The sequence below is a fragment of the Trachurus japonicus genome, chromosome 6 (genome assembly GCF_045865225.1).
Source record: "Trachurus japonicus isolate A0001 chromosome 6, Traja_1.0".
Classification (NCBI taxonomy): domain Eukaryota; kingdom Metazoa; phylum Chordata; class Actinopteri; order Carangiformes; family Carangidae; genus Trachurus; species Trachurus japonicus.
In genome coordinates, this window is record NC_140912.1 from 18,641,616 (window position 1) to 18,667,631 (window position 26,016).

Sequence of the window (26,016 nt, forward strand, 5' to 3'; positions counted from 1 at the left end):
AATGCAACAGCAGCAGAGACAGACACATGCTTTATGGTCCTCAGACAATAATCGGTATTTTACCTGTGACTGAACTGCGAGGTGTGCGTTTGGAGAAACTCTTGACAGCCAGACTCTGGCCACGTTGCTTGCGTCTCCAGGCCGTGCGACACTTCGAGTCGATGCTTTGCTTGATGCGGTACCAGTCGGACTCGCTGATGCCAAATTTGTGGAACAAGTGACCTACGGGGTCATGGAAAAGTCAAAGGTCATCACAGTATAATTACAGTAAAAATTGTAAGTTTATCACATGTACAAATTGACATGTCCTCTCCAGAGTGTCCTTTTGCCTCAGAATGACTTTAATGAAGCTATCTGTTTGATTTTGGGGGAAAGTTGTTTGCAATAGCGTCATTTAATCTGTACAGGATGTAAACTTCTTTAAACACTGGAGGGAACAATTACCCTGATTCTGTTTACTTCTCCTCCACAGTCTACACCAGTAGATAAGCAGTGATAACACAGGCCGGTGAGGTGACTGTCCCTAATCCTTTCCTTAGTTGAGATACAGGGGACACATGCAGGTGTTTAGTGGCCGTCTACTTCTGTGACATGAACTGTTTAAAGGGAGTAAGCCACTTGACAGCTCATTTCAACAAAAAATTAACAACACAGGTGGAAACCTGAGGGTAGAAATTGAGACAGAAGAAGAGTTGAGGGGTTTCAGCAGATAGTGAGGTGGCGGTGTGCAGCAGCAGCCATTTCACAGCTGATGGGTCCTGTACAGGCAGGCATGACAGGTGCTCCTTAATTCCTTTTTTTCTTTTTTTCTTAGACAGTCAGAATGAGTCACCCTTAAAGTCACCTGGTGCTGCTCCAATCTCTGCATACCTCTATGTCAAGCCAAATCTGCATGCATGTTACTACACACACCCACATACACACACACCGCTGAGAGGAAATACAGGTAACCATGTACACAAACACTAGTGTAGTCCCCTGGGGGATTTTTGTAGAATAGGCTACAACTAACAGTCAGAGGGCCTCCTTAAAATGCAATACGAGCCATGTTAATATACTATATGGCCACAGGACTTTCATAAATATCCATCTGTCTACCATCATAACCCCGAGTCGGCTTAATCAGGAATCAAAGGGTTCACTTGAATTGACGGTGACTCCATTAGGATCTTTCTACCAGACATGTGCTTGTCATTTAGAGTCTGGTATGTTATAAAATGTGTTGCACATTAATGCGTGTGTGTGCACTGATGAATGCATGTTGTTGTAACCCGCCTTGGGAATACAGGCTGCAGTCTATTTCTGTGTTCAATTCAGTGCCGCTTTGTAATGGAACAGGGATGAAATGTGGGAAGGTCTCAGAGAGTTCATTTACTGCTATTGGGTGGGGGGGCAAGGGTTCAAGGCTCCAGCTGAGTAAAATTTATGAGTACAATTATGATTATGCAGAAATCATGTAAGAATCATTAGATAAACATTACAGACACCACCTTGGCAGTTATTAGTGGGTGATTTCACACTGGCAAGATCAAACAAGCTCAGAAACATTTGACAAGCACTTGAGGAGTACAACAACAAATATTCAGCCCTTATGCATACTCTTTAGGATATTCTGCTCTGGATTAACCTCCGAGGTTTGGGAGGGATAGTCAGTGCTGGTGGATGATGCATTTTGAAAACTAATTTGAGGTAGCATGTAATTGATACACTTGTAAACAGTTGAGGGTTATGATGTCAGGACTCACAGCGAATGCCATAGATCATTAGCGGGTCCAGCTGCTTCTTGCCATGTTTACCCTGCCCAGAGAGATTGGACATGGCCTGGACCTCTCGATGGAACAGGTAATCCAACAGCGTCAGTGCCATCTTCTCTGCTGTGCGGCAGTTTGTGCTGATGTGAAGCATGTCGGCTGGAGACACCGGGCAACGTACGCGCATTTCTGGGTTGTTCTCGTCGCCCAGCCAGGTGCCCTCTGGATAATCATCTAGAGAAGAGGGGAGGAACGGTTCCTCAAACACAGCTACACAGCTTGCTTTCAACCAACTTGCAGACTGTTGACTAGGAGCAAACGACCAAGACACCGTGCCATACAATACAACAGCACACCCATGTGGCAGTAAAGACAAACTGCATACATTATAGGCAAACCTGTGTTATTATCAAAGATATTAAAAAGCAGAATATGTGGTTTGGCTGTTCACTCAGAGCATGTGTTAGCTGTTAAGTCCAAACAAAGTCACAAACAAAGCATGAGACACTCTGTTCTCAACACCATATGGTACTATCTAACTAATGCTGACTAACATTATTTTATCATGGTAACCCACAGCGGCAATAAACGAACAATAGTTTGCGTTTAAAGATAACCAAGAACTTCCCGAGTCCATTGCACATAAACAGACCAACAGTCACAGAATATGTAACGACAATGTGGATTTCATTGATGTTTGCACAATTACAAGTGAGTCATTGTCTCTGAGGCCCAGCCTGAACCACTGAGTAAAGCTACTGAAAACATGAATGACCAATCAGAGCGTTTATCAATCCGGTCTGAAATGGAACCACAGGGACAAGAATATGACACATCAGCACAGTTTGCTTTCCATTCAATATGGAGACCATCTGAAAGAGTCACGTTAGGTAAGTAAAATAAGTCACTTTAAAAGGAGTTATTTAAGGGAGTTTTAAACACAAAAATGTGAGGTAATTATTAACCCAAAAACATATTCCAACTGTTTTCTGCGTTGCAGTGTTGATAATGAGGACTGCACGCCACTGCTTTGTTATTAAAGAGATAGGTGGTGGCCACCTGCTAGTGCTGAGAAATAAAGACATGGAAGTCGTGTAGACAGTCTAAAAAAACCAAAGAGAGGCTTGTTGTTGGACTAGCAGGTTTAAATTTGCAGTAATCATTCTCTCTACTGGGAAAAAATGAGATTTTTAAGCTAATAAACCTGTAACTTTAACTTGCAAAGATTTATATAATCATGTGTGGAAGAAGCCAGGTACGTGCATAGTGTATGTGTGTCTATATACAGTATATATCAACAGTATGTAGTCATACCTTCTGAATTGAGTGTGATGAGTGTGACATTTTGGCCATTTTGCGCACTGCTGGAGTGGCCACCGTTGGAAACAGAGTCGCTGGCCTCTGAGCCACTGTCCTGCTCCTCCTGACTCTCCTCGGGGCCTGGCACCTTCACCAGGATTGTGTTCTGCCGTCGCTTTGCCACAGTGCTGAAAACCAGCACAAATACATATGAGCAGGTCAAACGCACATACAAATCACAGTGGTGGACACCTGGTAACTGGAAACTGACAAGAAAGAGTCTTGTTAACAGTGACCCCATCTTTGTTTATGAGGCATTGCTTTGGGAAATATTTCCACATTTCTGACTCAACATATATTGTGAATGTAAGCCTCGTACTTGCTGAGCAGGTTCTCCAGCGGGGTGTCCTCTTGGCTAGGGGGCTTCGGGTGCTCACTGCTTACTATCACATTTGTTTGTGGAACAACACTGAAAGAGAGGTTGGAAAGGCACTGATTAACTGTCACAAAAGGGTTTTTCACTTACTTAAAAAGCTACTTTGACAAGATAATTTTATTTCATCTTCACTGGACTGCGTTCTGTGCCTGAATGGAGACTGGCTTAAAATGTGGTGAAGGGCAACTTGCAAATTACCATCGCACTTTGTTCCAAGTTTGAGTGGCCCCCTGAGGCGAGCCCGCAACCATAGGAACCTGGATAGGGCTCTTGGCACAGGGCATCATGCTGTCCAGTTTGCGCCCAAGGGCTTTGCATGTGGCATCCAGAGCCTGTAACTTTGACTCGATTCCCTCCAGTCGCTGGCTGATAGTTGTGGTGAATGAAACCAAAAGGTTCTGGGAACACAAACAATAAGATTTTGTATGTGGCTTAATTGTTCAGACAGTAATTGTGAAAACACAAAAATACACGTGAAAGCACTGGTACCTTGATAAAATGTATGTCTTGGTTGTTCTCTTGGCTGTTGCTCAACTTCCTCTTTTTCCTCTGAGGCCTTTCTTCGTCGTCTTCGTGACTGTCCAACATGTCTGCCATGAATCATACACAGAGACACCCTCAAAACATAATCAACAGGCCTTTTTTATTATTATTTATTCATTTTAATATGGGGCAAAGCAGCACTATGTCTCTGCTCCAATGTGAGGCAATAGTATCAAGCATCCACTGAAACTGAACCTTAACACTCTGTGGTGTATTATACACAATTAAAATAATAGTTATAGTTACTGGTTGAAAGAGCACGTTTGATAGTGTTCCACTTGCTTAATTGAGAACCTAATTATCTGTTCAAAAAGAAGATAATGTCAACAGCCTGATCAGAATGATGTATATTATATATTATATATATTTTTATATTACTTCATAGGACTCCTACCTGTACGGTCATTCTGGTGAAAGTCCTCCACTGTTATTTGCACAATTTCATCCAGCTCTTGCTCAGCCATTGGTCAGAGCTGAAATAAAAAAGGACAGCAAAAATATTTTTTACTGACATCCTTATAAAGAATCTTCCTTGTGTTTTTTTTAGTCTTGCAATATTACTTGACACACGAATGAAGTGATCTCAAACAATATGTACTGTTTTCAAAAGTTTTTATTATTCATGGGTGTTTAGAAAAGTGATACAGAAATAATTTACCTCAGACCAAATTTACACTACTGTTTGTCTGTGCTTTGTCTTGTCTGTCCATTAACTGCTTATCTACTGATATTCCATTTGTTTCCATGTCGTATCAATATGTCTGTAAGTCCACAGTGGTCATAGTGCAATTACATTTGCTCTTGATTATGCAATCACTATTTTGTGTTCCAAGCTAATTGTATGGACAATTATGGTATATAAAGCAATGAAACAAACACAAGTACACATTGACTTAACAAAAATTCCCTTTTAAAAAAAAAATTGCTATGCATTTAAGTCTACCATGGCTGCATCTCCACTTTCATCTGAATTAATTTGTCTGTTTAGGTACATAACATTGTAAGCTTGAGTGTGGAAGCTGAACTGTACAGCTTCTGAAATGAAGGAACTAACATTCATATGCACAAAAGTGTCCATCAAAGATTTTTCATGACATTTCTCATTGATGCAAGAACAGTGACCTTACAGAATCAAAATGACATTAACATTGTTTATTCAATACATTGAGGTATACATTTCGACATGATTAACTCAATTGCACCCAACATTTTTCATTAACTGATTTTTTTTTGCAGGGAGACCATTCAGATCCAACCATAACAGAGACAGTTAACGGTTTGTTTATTGGTCAGAGGAGGCAGGTATCTACAGATCATGTGTCAGTCTTCCCTTGGGCAAATGCTTCTAGTTGTGTATGCATGGAAAACTGCAGATGTCATACTAATATGAACTATTCTGGGCCTTTTCGTGAGAATGACAAACGTTGTCATTATCGATGTTAACTGACTTTACACTGGAAAGGCGGTCGGGATCTTATGAACTGGCTGATGACATTACCTAGCTGCTAGCTTTGGTTTGGGAGGGAAAACAGGGTTAAGCTGCAGCTGTTCAGGCAAAGAAAAACCCCGCTTCCATTGGTGCTATCCTCTGGGATGGTGCACTCGTTAAAATATCATATAGCGTTGGTTAAGTCGTGCTAGCCTGGCTAACTGCGTTTACAATATCCCCGCACTGTTTACGCTGCTGCTAGGTTGCTAAATGCTAACTGGGCGGGGGTGTTATAACGCCCTATTATTGGGTACGAGCAAAATAAAACAAAAACAAAAAACTGGCATAATTTGCGCATTTTTAGCTGTTGCAAATCAACTGTCCCCAGCTGACTTTATTATTAACACCGCATTTCAGAGGACACATCGCCCCTGTGTGCATTAGCTCGCTCCTAGCCTGAACAGAAACAGACATGCTAACATTAGCTGGCGCTTCAAAATCGGATTTGCGTGCTAACGTGCTAACGTTAGCTCAAAGTCGGTGTAAGGACTCGCTGTTTGAGCTAGCGTGGCGATTAGCATGCTAGTGGGGCCTAAAGGCCGATGAAATGCAATACAAAAATCGTAAAAGGTTTGGAAGAAATGACGATAAAAATGTGATTTTGATTCTGCTTCGTCCCCCCCATCGCTGGCACACAACACATGTACCGTGTAAGATTGGGTTATATTACCGTGTGAATGATGAATTCTCGTGTTGTTTGTAGAGATTTCGATAACGGCGCTGTTCCTCGCGAGAGATGAGCGCGAGCCCCGCTGCCTGCTGCCTGCGCGTGTTGCTCACATGGACGGTTCCTGCTGTCTCATTGAGGGGATCATCCCAGACTCACACACACTGGAGGTCGGAGCGAGCCACCGATAGTCACCACCACAGATCAGATGAGATAACTAGCATAAATTAATCCTCAGAGTTAAACATTAATTACTACAGTTTTGGTTTTACTAACAGGTGGAACATTTCTGTGGCACTTAAGTTATGAATCATCTAAAAATAGCTCGGTCAGAAATAATCGCACTGGACAGGCTCATTAAATAAAGTTAGGATAGCCTACTGCCACAAAAAACGCGTAAATGTGAGTGATTCCTTTAAGACTGGTGGTGTCTGAATTGTTTGTTGTTTTTTTAATGCATATACCACTATCAATTTTGGCAAAGCCCATATCTGCTGGTTATAACGTGGTCACACAGATTCAAACAGGTTGAGAATATCATGTAGCCTAACAATTTTTTTTAACAGAGTTTTTCATCTTTTATGGACAACCATTCAATTACAGACACTGGATTTTTATTATTATTTTGTTGTTGTTGTTTTTTTTGTTTGTTTGTTTTTACATGATTTCTGAATTTGTTTGTATTCTACCCATATCCAAAAGTTGACTGGCTGAATGATGGGTCCACACCTCTGAAAGTTAATGGTCATCTCCTTGGTCTGTTCACATTGTCCATTCCTGGTAGCTATGCCACATAAGCTGTGCCATCCACATGTTTCTGGATGTGGCAAGACACTTGTGTTTGTAGTCTGGTGTATACAGCACTGTGTGTGTAGAAACTCAATGTCCTCACTGTTTCATGTGTTTGGACTTGAAGCTTTAATAAACTCTCAGTGATATCGTCACAGGTAACTTCTTGCATTATCACTCAGCTCGTGCTGCAGCAATTAACACCAGAGAATTTCTAGCTCTGTTAACACTGACTGTAAACACAACATGACTTCCTCAGTCTCTTAAAGGGATACTACCTAATTCTAACAACACTACATCCCTCATTTTCTTTCAAATGAAATGTCCTTCCTTGGTTTTAGCTTTACTTAATCTGACAGGACTTGGATTAACAAACATAAAATCTTTTTCAAAATAGAAGTAGCTGAGATTCAGTCCTGTGTCATTAATTCAAAATGAGATATGCAATGAGCATTAAACAAATAACTGAGAATAACATCTCTGAGCAGTTCTGAAACCATGTTACAGTAGTGTTGAATCAGCAACATAAACATAACTGTGATGAGAGGCTGTAGTGGGAACTTATCAATATCTCATCACTCTTCATAGCCTTTGCTACAGTTCAGTCACGGAGGTCGTCTGTTTACCCTCACAGGGTATCTCCTCCTGGCTTCAGGGTTAACATGTTCAGGATTACCTGTGTGTCCGCTAACACTGTCATCATCACTGTTGTCATTGTCTCCTGTTGTGAATGGGACGTCTGGTTTGTGTTTCAGAAGTTTGAAGTGTGATCTGTGCCTTGTGATTTTGTGTTCATGTCTCTGTGCAGTGACCATTGTTCCTTTCACTGTGATGACTGTGTATGGGTTAGGGTTGAATGGTGTTACGAGTTTCCCTGTTTTCCTCTGTTGTATTAGGACAACATCACCCTTCTCGAGTTCAGAGTGTGATTCGTTCCTCCTTTTGTCTGCATAATGTTTCATCCTGTCTTTCTTCAATCTGTCTGTCAGACGGAGATCTTCATCACTGGGAGGACGAGAGATGGATGGTAGTTTTATTGCTATGGGTCGACCATAAAATACTTCAGCTGGAGGCTGGTTGGTGGTGTGATGAGGGGTTGCACTGTAGTTTCTGAGGAACTTGTATAGCTCCTGTTTCCACGGCTTGCCTTCCAGCGCAGCTGTGTGTATTGCTTTGGTCAGAGTCCTGTTAAACCTTTCGACTTCAGTGTTGGCCTGTGGCCAGTAGGGGGTGATCTTTCTGTGGTGGAAGCCGAGGTACCTTGCAAAATCTGAAAAGTCTTTGCTTGAGAATGGAGGGCCGTTATCACTTTTCACCACTTCTGCCCACAGTTGAAAATATTTTGTCCATGGCAGGGATGAGTTTGCATGCTGATGTGTAATATCTTAGTGAACCCATTTCCCCTAATATTGTGATTTATTTAATGAATGAATATTCTTGCTATTTCAATTAGCCTGTTTGGTGAAAGGTCAGGTTAGGGTAAATTAATTTTCAGTAGGCTATGTGTATAGCCCCACAAGGTTCAGCAACTATACTGATTTATAATGAAATCCTGGGCTATGCTATTTTGAGGGCTTGGAGCCAGAGGGGCGTAAGTGGCATTTTGGGCGAAAATGACTTCTCAAAAGAAAGGTCTTGATGAGCTCTATCCAATGGTGAAAAAGACCTATCTGATATCAAACTGTATTGAATTTTGACCATTAGGCCTACCTTTCACATGCTATTATGAAGAGCTGTGATTAATACCGAACAGGCATTAGGGAGGGGGCGGGACATGTGTCGTCTGTTGGAAACCTGTTTCTGTGGTGGGAAGGCTGCTGAGCCACAGTCTTGCATGCATTTACGCGTGCACAACTTTCCGGGCCAACACCACAAATCTTCACGGGGGGGTTGCACTTGGCTCTTCCTTCTTTCAGCTGCCTGCAGCGTCCGCACGGAGGCGAAACGTAATGGAGTTCAGAGCTGTACAAACTTTTTTCTTTCTGTCGCTTTTGTGTCTCTCTGCTGCAGACCCACAAGGTAAGTCAGACAGAATGTAGCCTACTACTTTGCACAATGATGATATGTTTTCAATGATGTTAATAACTCTATAGCAACAGTAGGTTAATGGTAGCCTAACCGTTACTGCTCCGTGTTGTGATAACAACAACGCCCCTCGGAGCTTTGATCTAAAATAAATCACACTCTTCTCTATATCTCTCCCTTGCACCCGCTTGAGATAATGTGTTCAGAGATAGCCTAGTTGTTATGGGAAATCAAGTCCTGGCTTCACGAAGGGTAACCAGAACCAGAAAGTATCGCAGGTTGTGAAACGGGATACATCTTCCGATTAGCCTACAAAATATTTTTCTTTTTCACAACCGTGTTCCCACACCCCAATTCAGTAGGTGAAAGTTAAACCAGGGCGTAGCTCTCTAACCTCTGGTGAATGGGATGGGTTTATGAAGGGTGAATTGAATCAAACTGTCAAACGTGACATCTGTCAAAATGCTTGTTTTGTCTCACAAACAGACAAAAATCAGGCAATTGTTTCCATCAGAAGTGACTGAAACGTTTAAAGTTTGATGAACAGGATGGACAATTAACAGATTTTTTAAATACAGATTTCTATTGTTTTTCACAAACTACAAAACAATCAAATATTTCATATCCGATGTAATTACAGTTGTTACGTAGATATTTTTCCCTGGGAAATGGAACTGAGAAATTGTGAGCTGACACATTATGACGCTCACACACCCTCAATATCCCAACAGCGCCTGAAGTCCACACAAAGCTTGGGAGCCTGAGAGGTGAATATGTGAGTGTGAAGGGGAAGGAGGCAGGAGTCCATGCCTACCTGGGCGTCCCATTTGCCAAGCCCCCCGTAGGCCCTGCTCTGAGACTGGCTGCACCTCAGCCTGTAGAGGGATGGGAAGGAGTAAGAGACGCCACCAAGCAGCCGCCTATGTAGGTCATCCACTGAGAATCATCATGGTTGCATATAAGATCGTGGTAATCATGTTCAATAGCTACTTATTGATTAAAAAATATCATTTTCAGGTGTGTTCAGCATAGAGAGCTCTCTATTGATCTACTGGAGAAAATTGGCGCTGAGGTGGTAGATATTCCAGACATCTCTGAAGACTGTCTGTACCTCAACATCTACACTCCTGCAAACAGAGCTCATGATGCCAAGCTCCCAGTGAGTAAAAACTCCCTGTCCTTTGAAATGATGCTGCTTAGTTGTTTTAATGGTTGAAAGTAGTGATATTGGCAATATGAATATTGAGCCGGACTAGAATGTGGTGACCTCAAAATATCCAGTCGTGTTTAGTCATTATCAGTTCTGTGGTTTAGTTGGATGTTTGTGTTAGTTGTGTTGTCTTACTGTATGAGGTGAGTTCAGTTAGAATAAGTAAATAATATGTTGTTTAATCCTCATGGAAAAAATAAGGGTATCTCTTTACTTTACCAGGTCATGGTCTGGATCCATGGGGGAGGGTTTGGTATTGGGTCAGCCTCTGTGTATGATGGCTCTGCCCTGGCTGCCTACCAGGATGTGGTTGTGGTTTTGATCCAGTACCGTTTGGGAGTTCTGGGCTTTCTCAGGTGAAAACACTCAAGTCACAAAGCACAGGAATACATTCTCTTACTTTTGATCTCATCTGTACCACATGTTAAGAAAAACTCAAAATTCAGTCACGGTAACTTTTACCAGCTGGTGTGAATGCAGGTCTGGTAAACGATAATTGTTTGTTCCATCCAGCACTGGAGATGAGCACGTGTCCGGGAATTTCGGGATGCTGGACCAGGTGGAAGCTCTGAGGTGGATCCAGGAGCACGTTCATAACTTTGGAGGAGACCCAGATTCAGTTACGATATTTGGGGAGTCTGCTGGTGGAGTGAGTGTATCCCTTCTGGTAAGGATCAGTCTGGAGAGAGGATTTCTTTAGATAAACAAATTAATTTGTATCACACATTTATGTCTGTCAACCTGTCATGTCTTCTTTCTTCTGAATTAACAGCTCCTCTCACCATTGTCTGATGGCCTGATCCACCGTGGCATTGCTGAGAGTGGCACTGCTGCAATGGATGTACTCATATTAAATGACCCTCTACCTGTGGCACAGGTCGGTTATCAGTGTGGCTGTTTTATAGTAAATATTGATTGAGAACATCATTGTATCTCTAAATCGTTGTGACATCCCTTTTATTTCTGTCCTCAGATAGTAGCTAATATATCTGGTTGTAGCCTGGAAAGCACAGAGAAGATCTCCCATTGCATGAAAAACCTTGATTTAGATACTTTTGTGGAACTTAGTAAGGTGAGATACTGTATACCAAGTTTACGCACACTAATTGGAAAGTATTAGTTGAACTTGAGCTCACAGTGTCCTGTGAAATATTTCTGTGAAATATTTGGATTTTATGAAACTGTAACTGTCTCTTTTCTACATTTTATTCTATAAAGGATGCAACATTGAGAGTTTCTGTAAGTATTGATGGACACTTCCTGCCAAAACCAGTGGATGAGCTTTTCCGTAACAAAGAACTTCTCACTCTACCATTCATGACCGGTGTAAATAACGATGAAGCAGGCTGGTTACTTCCCAGTGTAAGTGTTAAATGCTGAATCGTGAATACAATTTCTGTGACTAATACTGATTCCCAGATCAGCTCATGAAATTGTTTTGTTTTGCTCCTGTGTGTCTGAGTGTCGATTTTTCTTTTCTTAGTTCATGGCTCCTCCAAACTGGACAGAGGGGATGGATAAGGAGCATGTCGTGAACATGCTCACCCTTTTCCAATATGATGTAAGATTAGATACACACTGCCTGACATTAGATTTCCTTATCATGCTCAACTTTCTCTGACAGAAGTCTTCCTCATTTTCTCAAGGCCATCACCAAAGATCTGGTTACACAAGAATATATTGGAACCAGCGAAGACCGTGAGAAAATTAGAAATGGGTTTACTGAGATGCTTGGAGATTTAATATTTACTATCCCAGCCATCAAGACTGCCAATGCCCACAGAGGTAATTCTTCATTCAGTGATTACTCAAATCCATCTCAGAACCTTTAATTTTATAGCATTTGTTTCACACTTTCATAAACATAACACCTGTTACCAGATGCAGGCTCCGCTGTGTACCTGTATGAGTACCAACATGCTCCCTCAATGCTGCAGGCAAAAAGGCCAAGCTTTGTTGGAAGTGACCATGGAGATGAAATCCTTACAGTATTAGGATTCTGTTTTACAACTACCCATGTGAGAGTACTTGGTAAGTGTAATTTAAAAATGACTGGATCAACAGAAGACCAGGTATGTGAGCAGTCCTTGGCTTCCTGGAGTGAAAAGGGTTTTAACAGACTGTCATTATTTTAGATGTCTGCCCTGAAGAGGAGGAGGTGTTTAGCAAAACCGTGATGAGCTACTGGGGCAACTTTGCTCGCACAGGGTAGGAACAGCCGCTCATGAGACGCAAAGTTTTCATTAAATGTGGATATAAGACCATTTATTAATAACCTGTTTGTGTGTGTGTGAGCAGGTCTCCTAATGGGGATGGCCTTGTCTACTGGCCAAAGTATGGCGCAGAAGAAGAGTACCTATCAATTGATTTAAAGGAGCAGGTAGTCCGTCATCACCTGAAGAAGAATCGTTTTGTCTTCCACTCTGAGATCCTCCCAGGGAAGATCCAAGAACAGAAGGAGAAAACGGAGCACAGTGAACTGTAGAAAAGTCAATCCAGTCACTTAAAAAACATTGATTTCCCCTTGAACCACCTTGAACTAAACAAAATGTACTTACATACAAAGTACCATACATTATGTCCGTGAAGGTTCTCAGTCATCCAGGTTAGAGCACTGGAAAAGAGAGTAACGACACCACCATTGACTCCCGTGGTAAGGGTTTTGCGCCCAGAGTGGCAGGATATGGGTATTGCAAAAGCGCCCAGAAAACTCATTCACTCCAATGTATGTGTGTTGCCCACTTGCTTGTAAATTGATGAAAACGGCCGTGTTTTTGTTTTTAGGTGTCTTGGTCATATCAAATTACACTTTTAATTTGTTTATTACAAAATGTAGATTGAAACATTAATGTAGGCAACTGTTTTTTGTTTTTGTGTTTTTTAGGCAAGGCAGGCAAGGCAATTTTATTTGTATAGCCCGTTTTTACAAACAGTTTGTCTCAAAGGGCTTTACATGGCATCGTAACAACATCCTCTGTCCTTAGACCCTCACATCGACTGAGGAAAAACTCCATGGAAACCCTTTTAACAGGGAAAAATCGGAGAAACCTCAGGGTGAGCAACAGAGGAGGGATCCCTCACCCAGGACGGACAGACGTGCAATAGATGTTGTTACAGACAAGAAAACAGTTTACAGTTTGTCACAGAATGTGCGAAATATGGAAATGTTAGCAGGAGTTGATGAAGGCAGTCTCTGGTGAGGGGAGGGGGGGGGGCAGGGAGAGCCGGTCAGCTCGATGGGAGGACTGGGTGGCAGACTGGTCCATGGGAAGGAAGGGGAGGCCGGTCTAGCAGCAGGGGAAGGGGTGGGAGGGGGGGGCGGTGCAGGTGGCGGCTGGTGCAGAGAGATGGAGCTCCGGTGGATCTGCGGAAACACAGAGAGAGTGCGAGACACCAAGGCCAAACTACAAAGTACAGCAGAAAATGACAGTTCAAAAATATACTGAGGAGAGGAGAGGAGAGGAGAAAAAAGGAGAGGGCTCTGTGTAACCAGATGTGTCCCCAGCAGTCTAAGCTTATAGCAGCGTAGCTATAAAATGGTTCAGAGCTACCTGAACCAGCCCTAACTAAAAGCCCTGTCATAAAGGAAGGTCTTAAGTCTAGACTTAAATGTAGTTAGAGTGTCTGCCTCTTTGACCCATGGAGAGAGCTGGTTCCACAGTAAAGGAGCCCGGTAACTGAAGGCTCTACCTCCCAGTCTGTTTTTAGAGATACTGGGAGTCACTAACAGACCTGCATTCTGGGAGCGGAGTGCTCTGGTAGGACAGTAAGGAATGATTAGTTCTTTCAGATAGGTTGGAGCTTTATCATTAAGAGCCTTATAAGTCAGCAGAAGGATTTTGAAGTCTATTCTAAATCCTACAGGAAGCCTATGTGTTAATGTTTATCTGTAAATGGTCCTCAATGATGCTATTAACGTGGGTGATCTATAAATGTCCTTAAATCATTGAAAATACCACACTTGCTCGTTCACCAACAATGCAGAGATGTCAGTTCTTGGGCGCTTTTGCAATACTCATATTCCTCAGGTGAACTTTTGTCAAAGTGAGCGAAGTAACATGTTCTTCCACTTGTCTAATTTTAATGCACTGGATTCTTCTACAAAATAAAAGTCTTTTGAAGGGGTTTGGTTGTTTTGTTTGTCTTCCTGACACTCACGTGCACTGACCATTGATGTGAAAGAGTTAACATGAGTTGTCTGAAATTATGGTGTTCTGATAGCAGTGGTTTGTCTAGCACTAAATATCATGTAACTTTTTCAGAGTTTTTGAGCTTTTATGAGACAACCATTCAAAGACATTGAGCAGGAGTTCAGTTGACACTGGATGTGTGAAGGAAAAAAATATGTATTTATCCCCACTGCTTCGAATTTTGTGTCTGCTTTTCTGCATGATGCTCATATATTTGATTTTTTTTTTTTTAATTATCTCATGATTTTTTGTGTGTTCCGTAATATCCTATCATAACAATACCTATATAAAAAATTGTGTGTATTCTAATACTAAGTGATGCTGCCACATATGTCACTTAAACACCCTCTGGATATATGAAGTTATATGTTTATAACATATAGACAAATAATCTATGTATACATTGAAAATATAAACTGTATTCAATTTATAATTAAAGTATGAAAAACATGTTTAAAAAATGTTATGTTTACAGTATAAGACATAATATCGTCAGGCTATGGGATGAATATGTTAATATACATTTATAACATATAGTATACACTCAACACACACTTTTATGAGGAACATTGATCTTGTGTAAAATAAAAAAAACACTGCAAATTTTAAGGATGTAACTGATATTAGTAACTGCCCATCACCATTACCAATATCTTAGTCAACCCATTTCCCCTAATGTTGTGATCTATTTAATGAATGAATATTTTTGCTATTTCCTGCATTTGGTGAAACATTAGACAATATTCTTAAATTATTTTCAGTATGTGTAGCCTATAACCACGAGGTGGTTAAACAAATACTGATTTATGAGGACATTCTGGGCTATAATTTCTTATGGCCACTTATTGTGAAACTGCAGAGTCATTACCTTTAGGGAGGGGGCGGGACATGTTTCGTCTGTTGGTCACCTGTTGCTGTGGTTGGAAGTTCTGGCAGGTGTCCGGGCAAACACCACAAAGCTTCACGGGGAGCTGCACTACACTGGCTTTTCCTCCATTCAGCTGCCTGCAGATTCCTCACGGAGGCAAAACGTAATGGAGTTCAGAGCTGTGCAAACTTTCTTCTTTCTGTCTCTTTTGTGTCTCAGTGCTGGTGCTGCAGACTCACAAGGTAAGTCAGACAGAACTAGTCCAAAGGGCATAGCTATGTTAGCTCCATCGAGAATAGAGCTACAGTGAATGGGTTGGATTTATGAAGGGTGAATTCTGTTCATTGTTAATGAAAAATGAACCGAACTGTTAAAATGTGACATCTGTCAAAATGCTTGTTTTGTCTCATGATTAACAAACAGACAAAGATCTGGCAATGTTTGGGAGTTTCCTATCAGAAGTGACTGAAATGTTAAAAGTTTGATTAACTAATGGATGATCAATTACCAGATTTGAAACTGTTTGTTTCAGTCCTAACCAGTTAAACAGATAGGCTACTGTGATGAAATTGCAGTTTGGGAAAATATATCTTGTTTCTAAAACCAAAGGGGAAGTTATTGTATTTTCTAAGACTTGTTCACTTGGCAGTTGCTTCCAACTGGCAAAGGACAAAACAATCAAATATTTCATATCCAATGTAATTACAGTTGTTATGTAGCTATAACATATTTTTCCCTGGGAAATTGAACTGAGAAATTGTGAGCTGACACATTATGACGCTCACACACCCTCAATATCCCAACAGCGCCTGAAGTCCACACAAAGCTTGGGAGCCTGAGAGGTGAATATGTGAGTGTGAAGGGGAAGGAGGCAGGAGTCCATGCCTACCTGGGCGTCCCATTTGCCAAGCCCCCCGTAGGCCCTGCTCTGAGACTGGCTGCACCTCAGCCTGTAGAGGGATGGGAAGGAGTAAGAGACGCCACCAAGCAGCCGCCTATGTAGGTCATCCACTGAGAATCATCATGGTTGCATATAAGATCGCGGTAATCACGCCCAATAGCTACTTATTGGTTAAAAAATATAATTTTCAGGTGTGTTCAGCATAGAGAGCTCTCTATTGACCTGTTGGAGAAATTTGGCGCTATGGTGGTAGATATTCCAGACATCTCTGAAGACTGTCTGTACCTCAACATCTACACTCCTGCAAACAGAGCTCATGATGCCAAGCTCCCAGTGAGTAAAAACTCCTTGTCCTTTGAAATGATGCTGCTCAGTTACCAGGGTTCAGCTTTTAGAAGTTGTTTTGATGGTTGGAAGTAGTGATATTGGCAAAACGATGAGCCAATGGGGCGGTACGTGGCGCAGTGGTTAAAGCGGCCGCCCCATGTAGAGGCTACAGTCCTCGCCGCAGGCGGCCCCAGTTCATATCCCACGTCGGGCAGACCTTTCCGGCATGTCGTTCCCCCTCTCTCTGCCTCCCCCTTTCCTGTCTATCTCTACTATGTCCTATCAAATAAAGGCAAAAAAGCCACACAAAAAAAAAAGATGAGCCAATGAATGTGGTTTTGTGGATTTAGTTGAATTAAAGGCTGTTTGGGTTAATGTTGTGTTAATTGAAATTCTTATGGGGTGAGCTCAATTAGATATAATACGTTATTCAATCCTCATGGAAAGAATAAGGGTCTTTCTTTACTTTACCAGGTCATGGTCTGGATCCACGGGGGAGGGTTTGGTATGGGGTCAGCCTCTGTGTATGATGGCTCTGCCCTGGCTGCCTACCAGGATGTGGTTGTGGTTTTGATCCAGTACCGTTTGGGAGTTCTGGGCTTTCTCAGGTGAAAACACTCAAGTCACAAAGCACAGGAATACATTCTCTTACTTTTGATCTCATCTGTACCACATGTTAAGAAAAACTCAAAATTCAGTCACGGTAACTTTTACCAGCTGGTGTGAATGCAGGTCTGGTAAACGATAATTGTTTGTTCCATCCAGCACTGGAGATGAGCACGTGTCCGGGAATTTCGGGATGCTGGACCAGGTGGAAGCTCTGAGGTGGATCCAGGAGCACGTTCATAACTTTGGAGGAGACCCAGATTCAGTTACGATATTTGGAGAGTCTGCTGGTGGAGTGAGTGTATCCCTTCTGGTAAGGATCAGTCTGGAGAGAGGATTTCTTTAGATAAACAAATTCATTTGTATCACACATTTATGTCTGTCAACCTGTCATGTTTTCTTTCTTCTGAATTAACAGCTCCTCTCACCATTGTCTGATGGCCTGATCCACCGTGGCATTGCTGAGAGTGGCACTGCTGCAATGGATGCACTCATATTAAATGACCCTCTACCAGTGGCACAGGTCGGTTATCAGTGTGGCTGTTTTATAGTAAATATTGATTGAGAACATCATTGTATCTCTAAATCGTTGTGACATCCCTTTTATTTCTGTCCTCAGATAGTAGCAAATATATCTGGTTGTAGCCTGGAAAGCACAGAGAAGATCTCCCATTGCATGAAAAACCTTGATTTAGATACTTTTGTGGAACTTAGTAAGGTGAGATACTGTATACCAAGTTTACGCACACTAATTGGAAAGTATTAGTTGAACTTGAGCTCACAGTGTCCTGTGAAATATTTCTGTGAAATATTTGGATTTTATGAAACTGTAACTGTCTCTTTTCTACATTTTATTCTATAAAGGATGCAACATTGATAGTTTCTGTAAGTATTGATGGACACTTCCTGCCAAAACCAGTGGATGAGCTTTTCCGTAACAAAGAACTTCTCACTCTACCATTCATGACCGGTGTAAATAACGATGAAGCAGGCTGGTTACTTCCCAGTGTAAGTGTTAAATGCTGAATCGTGAATACAATTTCTGTGACTAATACTGATTCCCAGATCAGCTCATGAAATAGTTTTGTTTTGCTCCTGTGTGTCTGAGTGTCGATTTTTCTTTTCTTAGTTCATGGCTCCTCCAAACTGGACAGAGGGGATGGATAAGGAGCATGTCGTGAACATGCTCACCCTTTTCCAATATGATGTAAGATTAGATACACACTGCCTGACATTAGATTTCCTTATCATGCTCAACTTTCTCTGACAGAAGTCTTCCTCATTTTCTCAAGGCCATCACCAAAGATCTGGTTACACAAGAATATATTGGAACCAGCGAAGACCGTGAGAAAATTAGAAATGGGTTTACTGAGATGCTTGGAGATCTCATGTTTACTGTCCCAGCCATCAAGACTGCCAATGCCCACAGAGGTAATTCTTCATTCAGTAATTACTCAAATCCATCTCAGAACCTTTAATTTAATAGCATTTGTTTCACACTTTCATAAACATAACACCTGTTACCAGATGCAGGCTCCGCTGTGTACCTGTATGAGTACCAACATGCTCCCTCAATGCTGCAGGCAAAAAGGCCAAGCTTTGTTGGAAGTGACCATGGAGATGAAATCTTTACAGTATTAGGACTCTGTTTTACGACTACCCATGTGAGAGTACTTGGTAAGTGTAATTTAAAAATGACTGGATCAACAGAAGACCAGATATGTGAGCAGTCCTTGGCTTCCTGGAGTGAAAAGGGTTTTACCAGACTGTCATTATTTTAGATGTCTGCCCTGAAGAGGAGGAGGTGTTTAGCAAAACCATGATGAGCTACTGGGGCAACTTTGCTCGCACAGGGTAGGAACAGCCGCTCATGAGACGCAAAGTTTTCATTAAATGTGGATATAAGACCATTTATTAATAACCTGTTTGTGTGTGTGTGAGCAGGTCTCCTAATGGGGATGGCCTTGTCCACTGGCCAAAGTATGGCACAGAAGAAGAGTACCTATCAATTGATTTAAAGGAGCAGGTAGTCCGTCATCACCTGAAGAAGAATCGTTTTGTCTTCCACTCTGAGATCCTCCCAGGGAAGATCCAAGAACAGAAGGAGAAAACGGAGCACAGTGAGCTGTAGAAAAGTCAATCCAGTCACTTAAAAAACATTGATTTCCCCTTGAACCACCTTGAACTAAACAAAATGTACTTACATACAAAGTACCATACATTATGTCCGTGAAGGTTCTCAGTCATCCAGGTTAGAGCACTGGAAAAGAGAGTAACGACACCACCATTGACTCCCGTGGTAAGGGTTTTGCGCCCAGAGTGGCAGGATATGGGTATTGCAAAAGCGCCCAGAAAACTCATTCACTCCAATGTATGTGTGTTGCCCACTTGCTTGTAAATTGATGAAAACGGCCGTGTTTTTGTTTTTAGGTGTCTTGGTCATATCAAATTACACTTTTAATTTGTTTATTACAAAATGTAGATTGAAACATTAATGTAGGCAACTGTTTTTTGTTTTTGTGTTTTTTAGGCAAGGCAGGCAAGGCAATTTTATTTGTATAGCCCGTTTTTACAAACAGTTTGTCTCAAAGGGCTTTACATGGCATCGTAACAACATCCTCTGTCCTTAGACCCTCACATCGACTGAAGAAAAACTCCATGGAAACCCTTTTAACAGGGAAAAATCGGAGAAACCTCAGGGTGAGCAACAGAGGAGGGATCCCTCACCCAGGACGGACAGACGTGCAATAGATGTTGTTACAGACAAGAAAACAGTTTACAGTTTGTCACAGAATGTGCGAAATATGGAAATGTTAGCAGGAGTTGATGAAGGCAGTCTCTGGTGAGGGGAGGGGGGGGGCAGGGAGAGCCGGTCAGCTCGATGGGAGACTGGGTGGCAGACTGGTCCATGGGAAGGAAGGGGAGGCCGGTCTAACAGCAGGGGAAGGGGTGGGAGGGGGGGCGGTGCAGGTGGCGGCTGGTGCAGAGAGATGGAGCTCCGGTGGATCTGTGGAAACACAGAGAGAGTGCGAGACACCAAGGCCAAACTACAAAGTACAGCAGAAAATGACAGTTCAAAAATATACTGAGGAGAGGAGAGGAGAGGAAAGGAGAGGGCTCTGTGTAACCAGATGTGTCCCCAGGAGTCTAAGCTTATAGCAGCGTAGCTATAAAATGGTTCAGAGCTACCTGAACCAGCCCTAACTAAAAGCCCTGTCATAAAGGAAGGTCTTAAGTCTAGACTTAAATGTAGTTAGAGTGTCTGCCTCTTTGACCCATGGAGAGAGCTGGTTCCACAGTAAAGGAGCCCGGTAACTGAAGGCTCTACCTCCCAGTCTGTTTTTAGAGATACTGGGAGTCACTAACAGACCTGCATTCTGGGAGCGGAGTGCTCTGGTAGGACAGTAAGGAATGATTAGTTCTTTCAGATAGGTTGGAGCTTTATCATTAAGAGCCTTATAAGTCAGCAGAAGGATTTTGAAGTCTATTCTAAATCCTACAGGAAGCCTATGTGTTAATGTTTATCTGTAAATGGTCCTCAATGATGCTATTAACGTGGGTGATCTATAAATGTCCTTAAATCATTGAAAATACCACACTTGCTCGTTCACCAACAATGCAGAGATGTCAGTTCTTGGGCGCTTTTGCAATACTCATATTCCGCCATCAGGAGGCGCATTGAACCAATGCGTGTCGTTACTCTCTTTTCCAGTGCTCTAATCCAGGTCATCATAGTCGTAAAGTGCTGAAGTCCATTTGTCTTCAACTTCAGTACCATACATTATGCAAAATGTTGAAAGGACATCATAGTCTATAAGATGACTAAAAAATTCCTCAGGTGAACTTTTGTCAAAGTGAGCGAAGTAACATGTTCTTCCACTTGTCTAATTTTAATGCACTGGATTCTTCTACAAAATAAAAGTCTTTTGAAGGGGTTTGGTTGTTTTGTTTGTCTTCCTGACACTCACGTGCACTGACCATTGATGTGAAAGAGTTAACATGAGTTGTCTGAAATTATGGTGTTCTGATAGCAGTGGTTTGTCTAGCACTAAATATCATGTAACTTTTTCAGAGTTTTTGAGCTTTTATGAGACAACCATTCAAAGACATTGAGCCAGGAGTTCAGTTGACACTGGATGTGTGAAGGAAAAAAATATGTATTTATCCCCACTGCTTCGAATTTTGTGTCTGCTTTTCTGCATGATGCTCATATATTTGATGTTTTTTTTTTAATTATCTCATGATTTTTTGTGTGTTCCGTAATATCCTATCATAACAATACCTATATAAAAAATTGTGTGTATTCTAATAGTAAGTGATGCTGCCACATATGTCACTTAAACACCCTCTGGATATATGAAGTTATATGTTTATAACATATAGACAAATAATCTATGTATACATTGAAAATATAAACTGTATCCAATTTATAATTAAAGTATGAAAAACATGTTTAAAAAATGTTATGTTTACAGTATAAGACATAATATCGTCAGGCTATGGGATGAATATGTTAATATACATTTATAACATATAGTATACACTCAACACACACTTTTATGAGGAACATTGATCTTGTGTAAAATAAAAAAAACACTGCAAATTTTAAGGATGTAACTGATATTAGTAACTGCCCATCACCATTACCAATATCTTAGTCAACCCATTTCCCCTAATGTTGTGATCTATTTAATGAATGAATATTTTTGCTATTTCCTGCATTTGGTGAAACATTAGACAATATTCTTAAATTATTTTCAGTATGTGTAGCCTATAACCACGAGGTGGTTAAACAAATACTAATTTATGAGGACATTCTGGGCTATAATTTCTTATGGCCACTTATTGTGAAACTGCAGAGTCATTACCTTTAGGGAGGGGGCGGGACATGTTTCGTCTGTTGGTCACCTGTTGCTGTGGTTGGAAGTTCTGGCAGGTGTCCGGGCAAACACCACAAAGCTTCACGGGGAGCTGCACTACACTGGCTTTTCCTCCATTCAGCTGCCTGCAGATTCCTCACGGAGGCAAAACGTAATGGAGTTCAGAGCTGTGCAAACTTTCTTCTTTCTGTCTCTTTTGTGTCTCAGTGCTGGTGCTGCAGACTCACAAGGTAAGTCAGACAGAACTAGTCCAAAGGGCATAGCTATGTTAGCTCCATCGAGAATAGAGCTACAGTGAATGGGTTGGATTTATGAAGGGTGAATTCTGTTCATTGTTAATGAAAAATGAACCGAACTGTTAAAATGTGACATCTGTCAAAATGCTTGTTTTGTCTCATGATTAACAAACAGACAAAGATCTGGCAATGTTTGGGAGTTTCCTATCAGAAGTGACTGAAATGTTAAAAGTTTGATTAACTAATGGATGATCAACTAACAGATTTGAAACTGTTTGTTTCAGTCCTAACCAGTTAAACAGATAGGCTACTGTGATGAAATTGCAGTTTGGGAAAATATATCTTGTTTCTAAAACCAAAGGGGAAGTTATTGTTTTTTCTAAGACTTGTTCACTTGGCAGTTGCTTCCAACTGGCAAAGGACAAAACAATCAAATATTTCATATCCAATGTAATTACAGTTGTTATGTAGCTATAACATATTTTTCCCTGGGAAATTGAACTGAGAAATTGTGAGCTGACACATTATGACGCTCACACACCCTCAATATCCCAACAGCGCCTGAAGTCCACACAAAGCTTGGGAGCCTGAGAGGTGAATATGTGAGTGTGAAGGGGAAGGAGGCAGGAGTCCATGCCTACCTGGGCGTCCCATTTGCCAAGCCCCCCGTAGGCCCTGCTCTGAGACTGGCTGCACCTCAGCCTGTAGAGGGATGGGAAGGAGTAAGAGACGCCACCAAGCAGCCGCCTATGTAGGTCATCCACTGAGAATCATCATGGTTGCATATAAGATCGCGGTAATCACGCCCAATAGCTACTTATTGGTTAAAAAATATAATTTTCAGGTGTGTTCAGCATAGAGAGCTCTCTATTGACCTGTTGGAGAAATTTGGCGCTATGGTGGTAGATATTCCAGACATCTCTGAAGACTGTCTGTACCTCAACATCTACACTCCTGCAAACAGAGCTCATGATGCCAAGCTCCCAGTGAGTAAAAACTCCTTGTCCTTTGAAATGGTGCTGCTCAGTTACCAGGGTTCAGCTTTTAGAAGTTGTTTTGATGGTTGGAAGTAGTGATATTGGCAAAACGATGAGCCAATGGGGCGGTACGTGGCGCAGTGGTTAAAGCGGCCGCCCCATGTAGAGGCTACAGTCCTCGCCGCAGGCGGCCCCAGTTCGTATCCCACGTCGGGCAGACCTTTCCTGCATGTCGTTCCCCCTCTCTCTGCCTCCCCCTTTCCTGTCTATCTCTACTATGTCCTATCAAATAAAGGCAAAAAAGCCACAAAAAAAAAAAAGATGAGCCAATGAATGTGGTTTTGTGGATTTAGTTGAATTAAAGGCTGTTTGGGTTAATGTTGTGTTAATTGAAATTCTTATGGGGTGAGCTCAATTAGATATAATACGTTATTCAATCCTCATGGAAAGAATAAGGGTCTTTCTTTACTTTACCAGGTCATGGTCTGGATCCACGGGGGAGGGTTTGGTATGGGGTCAGCCTCTGTGTATGATGGCTCTGCCCTGGCTGCCTACCAGGATGTGGTTGTGGTTTTGATCCAGTACCGTTTGGGAGTTCTGGGCTTTCTCAGGTGAAAACACTCAAGTCACAAAGCACAGGAATACATTCTCTTACTTTTGATCTCATCTGTACCACATGTTAAGAAAAACTCAAAATTCAGTCACGGTAACTTTTACCAGCTGGTGTGAATGCAGGTCTGGTAAACGATAATTGTTTGTTCCATCCAGCACTGGAGATGAGCACGTGTCCGGGAATTTCGGGATGCTGGACCAGGTGGAAGCTCTGAGGTGGATCCAGGAGCACGTTCATAACTTTGGAGGAGACCCAGATTCAGTTACGATATTTGGAGAGTCTGCTGGTGGAGTGAGTGTATCCCTTCTGGTAAGGATCAGTCTGGAGAGAGGATTTCTTTAGATAAACAAATTCATTTGTATCACACATTTATGTCTGTCAACCTGTCATGTTTTCTTTCTTCTGAATTAACAGCTCCTCTCACCATTGTCTGATGGCCTGATCCACCGTGGCATTGCTGAGAGTGGCACTGCTGCAATGGATGTACTCATATTAAATGACCCTCTACCTGTGGCACAGGTCGGTTATCAGTGTGGCTGTTTTATAGTAAATATTGATTGAGAACATCATTGTATCTCTAAATCGTTGTAACATCCCTTTTATTTCTGTCCTCAGATAGTAGCTAATATATCTGGTTGTAGCCTGGAAAGCACAGAGAAGATCTCCCATTGCATGAAAAACCTTGATTTAGATACTTTTGTGGAACTTAGTAAGGTGAGATACTGTATACCAAGTTTACGCACACTAATTGGAAAGTATTAGTTGAACTTGAGCTCACAGTGTCCTGTGAAATATTTCTGTGAAATCTTTGGATCTTATGAAACTGTAACTGTCTCTTTTCTACATTTCATTCTATAAAGGATGCAACATTGATAGTTTCTGTAAGTATTGATGGACACTTCCTGCCAAAACCAGTGGATGAGCTTTTCCGTAACAAAGAACTTCTCACTCTACCATTCATGACCGGTGTAAATAACGATGAAGCAGGCTGGTTACTTCCCAGTGTAAGTGTTAAATGCTGAATCGTGAATACAATTTCTGTGACTAATACTGATTCCCAGATCAGCTCATGAAATAGTTTTGTTTTGCTCCTGTGTGTCTGAGTGTCGATTTTTCTTTTCTTAGTTCATGGCTCCTCCAAACTGGACAGAGGGGATGGATAAGGAGCATGTCGTGAACATGCTCACCCTTTTCCAATATGATGTAAGATACACACTGCCTGACATTAGATTTCCTTATCATGCTCAACTTTCTCTGACAGAAGTCTTCCTCATTTTCTCAAGGCCATCGCCAAAGATCTGGTTACACAAGAATATATTGGAACCAGCGAAGACCGTGAGAAAATTAGAAATGGGTTTACTGAGATGCTTGGAGATTTAATATTTACTATCCCAGCCATCAAGACTGCCAATGCCCACAGAGGTAATTCTTCATTCAGTGATTACTCAAATCCATCTCAGAACCTTTAATTTAATAGCATTTGTTTCACACTTTCATAAACATAACACCTGTTACCAGATGCAGGCTCCGCTGTGTACCTGTATGAGTACCAACATGCTCCCTCAATGCTGCAGGCAAAAAGGCCAAGCTTTGTTGGAAGTGACCATGAAGATGAAATCTTTACAGTATTAGGACTCTGTTTTACGACTACCCATGTGAGAGTACTTGGTAAGTGTAATGTAAAAATGACTGGATCAACAGAAGACCAGGTATGTGAGCAGTCCTTGGCTTCCTGGAGTGAAAAGGGTTTTACCAGACTGTCATTATTTTAGATGTCTGCCCTGAAGAGGAGGAGGTGTTTAGCAAAACCGTGATGAGCTACTGGGGCAACTTTGCTCGCACAGGGTAGGAACAGCCGCTCATGAGACGCAAAGTTTTCATTAGATGTGGATATAAGACCCTTTATTAATAACCTGTTTGTGTGTGTGTGAGCAGGTCTCCTAATGGGGATGGCCTTGTCCACTGGCCAAAGTATGGCGCAGAAGAAGAGTACCTATCAATTGATTTAAAGGAGCAGGTAGTCCGTCATCACCTGAAGAAGAATCGTTTTGTCTTCCACTCTGAGATCCTCCCAGGGAAGATCCAAGAACAGAAGGAGAAAACGGAGCACAGTGAGCTGTAGAAAAGTCAATCCAGTCACTTAAAAAACATTGATTTCCCCTTGAACCACCTTGAACTAAACAAAATGTACTTATTTACAAAGTACCAT

At 41.7% G+C, this 26,016-nt stretch overlaps 4 protein-coding genes across 4 annotated transcripts in view; 3 read left to right on the top strand and 1 right to left on the bottom strand.

The window, feature by feature from the left end:
- banp (BTG3 associated nuclear protein) overlaps positions 1–6,322 on the bottom strand; it is a 35,354-nt gene extending 29,032 nt beyond the window's left edge. Inside the window, exons 1-8 of the mRNA XM_085779579.1 lie at positions 6,189–6,322; positions 4,424–4,502; positions 3,976–4,076; positions 3,685–3,884; positions 3,430–3,519; positions 3,066–3,238; positions 1,746–1,985; positions 64–222 (exon numbers count right to left, since the gene is read on the bottom strand). Coding sequence (XP_085635705.1) covers positions 64–222; positions 1,746–1,985; positions 3,066–3,238; positions 3,430–3,519; positions 3,685–3,884; positions 3,976–4,076; positions 4,424–4,493 — 1,033 coding nt within the window. The 5' untranslated portion in view covers positions 4,494–4,502; positions 6,189–6,322. The remainder of the gene's footprint in view (positions 1–63; positions 223–1,745; positions 1,986–3,065; positions 3,239–3,429; positions 3,520–3,684; positions 3,885–3,975; positions 4,077–4,423; positions 4,503–6,188) is intronic.
- A 2,463-nt stretch (positions 6,323–8,785) lies between these two features.
- LOC146986024 (fatty acyl-CoA hydrolase precursor, medium chain-like) lies at positions 8,786–12,835 on the top strand. Its single transcript, XM_085779583.1, has 13 exons — positions 8,786–8,993; positions 9,731–9,923; positions 10,017–10,158; positions 10,432–10,565; positions 10,723–10,876; positions 10,982–11,086; positions 11,183–11,281; positions 11,428–11,571; positions 11,693–11,770; positions 11,856–11,994; positions 12,091–12,240; positions 12,345–12,417; positions 12,508–12,835. Exons 1-13 carry the CDS (start codon positions 8,924–8,926, stop codon positions 12,692–12,694), a joined length of 1,668 nt encoding a protein of 555 aa, XP_085635709.1. The 5' UTR covers positions 8,786–8,923; the 3' UTR covers positions 12,695–12,835.
- A 2,553-nt stretch (positions 12,836–15,388) lies between these two features.
- LOC146986025 (fatty acyl-CoA hydrolase precursor, medium chain-like) overlaps positions 15,389–26,016 on the top strand; it is a 10,961-nt gene continuing 333 nt past the window's right edge. Inside the window, exons 1-14 of the mRNA XM_085779580.1 lie at positions 15,389–15,509; positions 16,074–16,266; positions 16,360–16,501; positions 16,970–17,103; positions 17,261–17,414; positions 17,520–17,624; positions 17,721–17,819; positions 17,966–18,109; positions 18,231–18,308; positions 18,394–18,532; positions 18,629–18,778; positions 18,883–18,955; positions 19,046–19,352; positions 20,827–20,964. Coding sequence (XP_085635706.1) covers positions 15,434–15,509; positions 16,074–16,266; positions 16,360–16,501; positions 16,970–17,103; positions 17,261–17,414; positions 17,520–17,624; positions 17,721–17,819; positions 17,966–18,109; positions 18,231–18,308; positions 18,394–18,532; positions 18,629–18,778; positions 18,883–18,955; positions 19,046–19,232 — 1,674 coding nt within the window. The 5' untranslated portion in view covers positions 15,389–15,433 and the 3' untranslated portion in view covers positions 19,233–19,352; positions 20,827–20,964. The remainder of the gene's footprint in view (positions 15,510–16,073; positions 16,267–16,359; positions 16,502–16,969; positions 17,104–17,260; positions 17,415–17,519; positions 17,625–17,720; positions 17,820–17,965; positions 18,110–18,230; positions 18,309–18,393; positions 18,533–18,628; positions 18,779–18,882; positions 18,956–19,045; positions 19,353–20,826; positions 20,965–26,016) is intronic.
- Positions 22,018–26,010, top strand: LOC146986026 (fatty acyl-CoA hydrolase precursor, medium chain-like). Its single transcript, XM_085779582.1, has 13 exons — positions 22,018–22,211; positions 22,776–22,968; positions 23,062–23,203; positions 23,672–23,805; positions 23,963–24,116; positions 24,222–24,326; positions 24,423–24,521; positions 24,668–24,811; positions 24,933–25,010; positions 25,091–25,229; positions 25,326–25,475; positions 25,580–25,652; positions 25,743–26,010. Exons 1-13 carry the CDS (start codon positions 22,136–22,138, stop codon positions 25,927–25,929), a joined length of 1,674 nt encoding a protein of 557 aa, XP_085635708.1. The 5' UTR covers positions 22,018–22,135; the 3' UTR covers positions 25,930–26,010.

Coding starts and splice junctions, on each gene's coding strand:
- LOC146986026 (XM_085779582.1), top strand. CDS start 22,136: ATGGAGTTCAGAGCTGTGCAAACTTTCTTCTTTCTGTCTCTTTTGTGT. Junction 22,969..23,061: donor GCCACCAAGCAGCCGCCTAT/GTAGGTCATCCA, acceptor TATAATTTTCAG/GTGTGTTCAGCATAGAGAGC. Junction 23,204..23,671: donor CTCATGATGCCAAGCTCCCA/GTGAGTAAAAAC, acceptor TTACTTTACCAG/GTCATGGTCTGGATCCACGG.
- LOC146986024 (XM_085779583.1), top strand. CDS start 8,924: ATGGAGTTCAGAGCTGTACAAACTTTTTTCTTTCTGTCGCTTTTGTGT. Junction 10,877..10,981: donor GAGTGAGTGTATCCCTTCTG/GTAAGGATCAGT, acceptor CTGAATTAACAG/CTCCTCTCACCATTGTCTGA. Junction 12,418..12,507: donor GGCAACTTTGCTCGCACAGG/GTAGGAACAGCC, acceptor GTGTGTGAGCAG/GTCTCCTAATGGGGATGGCC.